The following is a 3,738-nucleotide window of genomic DNA, read 5'->3' as shown; positions in this document are numbered from 1 at the left end:
AAAGGAAAAAAAATGAGAAAAGGGCCAAAATCCGTGGTGGGAGAAAACGAAAAAAAAAATCTTTCGGAAAAATAAGCTAGTCGATCAAAATTTAAAATTCTGATAGGGAAAGAAGAAAAAAAACTTAGATGGCGAAGTCCAAGGCGAAACCCTTTTAACAATCGCACCAATATGGGGGCTTCGGCCTGCTACTGAGCGAACATGGTTCAAATCTTAATGGAGTCTGGTATAGTCCCTGGTTTACACGAAAACACGATGTCCCAGTCGTTCGGTTCCTGGTTTCCAGGTTCGCTGTAGAGCGGACTCTATAACCAGCACGACAAGGCAACAGCCTTCCCGTTCCCGTCCCGGTTATATATATACGGGCCACAGATTGTCTCTTTTTGGAAGGTTGTTCTCTCTCGTCATAGGTCGATCGATTGACTAGCTAGCTCGCTAGAGATCCGCCGATCGAGGAGACAGAATCGATTGACTAGCTCGCTACAGATCCGCCGGCCGAGGAGATAGAACATGGCGAGTTTTCATGTCGCCGACGCGTCGGAGTACCTGGCCATCACCGGCTGGGGCATCGACGACGTCAAGCTCGCGAAGAAAGCGTGGGTGTTCGTCGGGCAGCAATGCAAGAAGTTCTGCATCTCGCCCGTCAACTACGAGTTCGAGGTACACGCCATGAGCGCCGAGAAGCTGCCCTTCATCCTCCCCGCCGTCTTCACCATCGGCCCCAAGATCAGCGCCATCGGCGACGAGGCGGCGGACAAGGAGGAGCTCCAGGCGCAGCTCCTGCTCTACGCCAAGCTCATCGCCCCGCTGCATCACAACACCAGCCACGTCCATGACCTCGTCAAGGGGGTCATCGAGGGCGAGACCCGCGTGCTCGCCGCCGAGCTCACCATGGAGGAGATCTTCAAGGGGACCAAGACCTTCAAGGAGAAGGTGTTCGACAGGGTACAGCTGGAGCTCAAGCAGTTCGGGCTCTTCATCTACAACGCCAACGTGAAGCAGCTGGTGGACGTGCCGGGGCACGAGTACTTCTCCTACCTCGGCCAGAAGACGCAGCAGGACGCCGCGAACCAGGCCAAGGTGGACGTGGCGGAGGCCCGTATGAAGGGCGAGGTGGGCGCCAAGGAGAGGGAGGGGCTGACCCGGCAGAACGCCGCCAAGGTGGACGCCGAGACCAAGGTGCTGTCGGTGCGGCAGATGGGACAGGGGCTCAAGGAGGAGGCCAAGGTGAAGGCCGAGGTGCAGGTGTTCGAGAACGCAAGGGAGGCGGACATCGCCGCGGCCAAGGCCGAGCTGGCCATGAAGAAGGCCGGGTGGGACAAGCAGGCCAAGGTGGCCGAGGTTGAGGCGGCCAAGGCCGTGGCCATCCGCGAGGCCGAGCTCCAGATGGAGGTCGAGATTAAGAACGCCATGCGCCAGACTGAGAAGCTCAAGGCCGAACAGCTCAGCAAGGCCACCGTGCAGTACGACACCCAGGTATTATCCATAGTTCCATACTTCCATACCATACATGTGCTCAAATATTCTCATAGATGACCGATCTCATATAGTACTATGTTCTCATGCATGCTTGTATTGTAGGTTCAAGACTCAAACGCGCTGTTGTACAGCAGGCAGAAGGCAGCTGAGGCGGCCCTGTTCGAGCAGATGAGGACGGCGGAGGCGCGCAAGGCGCAGGCCGACGCCAAGTTCTTCGAGCAGAAGATGGCCGAGGACGCCAAGCTCTACGCCAAGCAGAAGGAGGCGGAGTCGGTGGCTCTGGTGGGCAAGGCCAAGACAGAGTACGTGGCGTCCATGCTCCAGGCGCTCGGCGGCAACTACCACGCTCTCAGAGACTACCTCATGATCGACTCCGGCATGTACACGGAGATGGCTCGCATCAACGCCGGAGCAGTCAACGGCATGCAGCCCAAGATCAGCATCTGGAGTAACGGTGGTGAAGCAGGCGGAGAGGCTGCTGCCGGCAGCGCGCTGCAGCAGGTGGCCGGGGTGTACAAGATGCTCCCGCCGCTTGTGTCGACAGTGCACGAGCAGACAGGGATGTTGCCGCCGGCGTGGATGTGTACGCTGCCCAAGGACGGTGCTGCCAACTGATCACCGGTGTGGTGCGCACTCGTTGTGGCGTAGTACGTCTAGACGCTACATCGTACGCCGTTCCTTAGAAGGTTTTGGTTCCTCGTCGTCACACTAGGTGTTAACGTCAGATAGCGTTTTTCGGGTACATACATTTGTTGATTTTTGCTTCATGTTCGGCGTTTTTGGATACATACATTTGTTTATTTCTGCTTCATGGCTGGATCGTGTTGGTATTTAGCAATAAAGATAAACTGAAAAGATTGAACTCGCGTTGTCATTTCTTCTTCCAATCATGAATTGAACAGATTTTTCACGTTGTCTAGAATAGACTTAATATTTCACATAGGAAAGCAAACTTCAAAGTCTATAAGTGAGGATAGCTCAGGCTATCTTCAGCGATATGGATAATGGTCCAATAATAAAACTAGTAAAGCGTGACCCAATGTTTGGAACATCAACGTCCCTCTTCAGTCGTAATCGGGATTTGATCTATCATGAAATTTTAGCGCCACATAAGATCCACGGCGTGTTCTCTGTCGGTGCAGCGGCTTTGAGTTGGGGTCGTGTAATCCTTTTATCTTTGAGTCATGCTATGGCGCACGACAAGGTTCACTCGATTCACACATGATGATTAAATCCAGCCGGGCATGCGTATGATTGAAAAGGGCACCGGCCGCTGGGTTTACTCATCGTGCAAATATTAGGCACAATTATTGTGTGTGGGGCAGTTTCGTTTACCTTTTAGGTTGTGTTAGTGCTTTGTACTCTTTATTTACGGGCAGCACTAGGGATCAGACTACTGATCCCTTGCCTTTCATCAGACTACTGAAACACCGTTGGATTAGAAGCATAGTAGCCATCAGATATACTAGTATGGCCCACACATGATTTGTTGGTTTGGGTCGTTAATTGATTGCTCATGTAATTGCTTCCGCTGAACATGTCCGCTAGCTTTAATTAGGAAACAAATCCCTTTGCTTCCTAATTGATTGCTTCCTAACTTTGAACGTGAGTATCAGCTTGGTAGACTGGTACACTTGGCCGTACGTTAGATAAAAATTGCATTCCGGAAATCATGGCAAATATTCTTTTATTATCCAATTTTTCTTGTAAGTTGTGATTTTCTTCCAACAAACAAATTAAAGAAAATATATTTTTGCAGAATAAATGTAAGAAAATAATTATTATTGTGGATGCATTTTTGTGCTGCCCAACATACTAAGTGGCATGGAAGCATTATTCTTTACAGATTTGCTATTTCACATCTAGATGTGAAATAGTATCTCACATCTAAGCTCTCCACCACATGATCTAATTGCTGAAAAAATTGTGTAAACGTCTTGATCTCTTGTCGCTGCGCGCTATCCCCATGTCTGCTTTTTCTTTTTCTTTTGAGAAGATAGCCCATGTCTGCTGCATGTGATGTGACTCTTTGGGCTTTTTTTTTTCTTTGTTGGTTGCATGACCGTTGTACTAATAAGAGAGAATAATCAAGGCTTTTGTTAAGGGCTTCTTGCTAAGTTGTTTTCTGTTGAGATCATATTGGTGTAATTTTCATGCAAATTCTTGATCTCGCATCATCGGCTTATGTATTTCGGTGTCTCTTGTTCTGTTCTGTCCACTTTTTGTTGACCCGTTCGTGCTGCATGTCTGTTTTTTTTT

At 49.9% G+C, this 3,738-nt stretch overlaps 1 protein-coding gene across 1 annotated transcript; it reads left to right on the top strand.

Moving 5' to 3' along the window:
* The first annotated feature begins 367 nt into the window (after window positions 1-367).
* Window positions 368-2,341, top strand: LOC123125156 (flotillin-like protein 2). Its single transcript, XM_044545685.1, has 2 exons — window positions 368-1,476; window positions 1,582-2,341. The coding sequence occupies exons 1-2, from the start codon at window positions 511-513 to the stop codon at window positions 2,092-2,094; spliced, it is 1,479 nt and encodes a 492-aa protein (XP_044401620.1). The 5' UTR covers window positions 368-510; the 3' UTR covers window positions 2,095-2,341.
* Window positions 2,342-3,738: the final 1,397 nt, after the last annotated feature.

Source organism: Triticum aestivum, chromosome 5D (genome assembly GCF_018294505.1).
Source record: "Triticum aestivum cultivar Chinese Spring chromosome 5D, IWGSC CS RefSeq v2.1, whole genome shotgun sequence".
Taxonomy (NCBI): domain Eukaryota; kingdom Viridiplantae; phylum Streptophyta; class Magnoliopsida; order Poales; family Poaceae; genus Triticum; species Triticum aestivum.
Note: the sequence above shows the minus strand (reverse complement) of the source record. Positions and strands in the feature narration are given on the sequence as shown.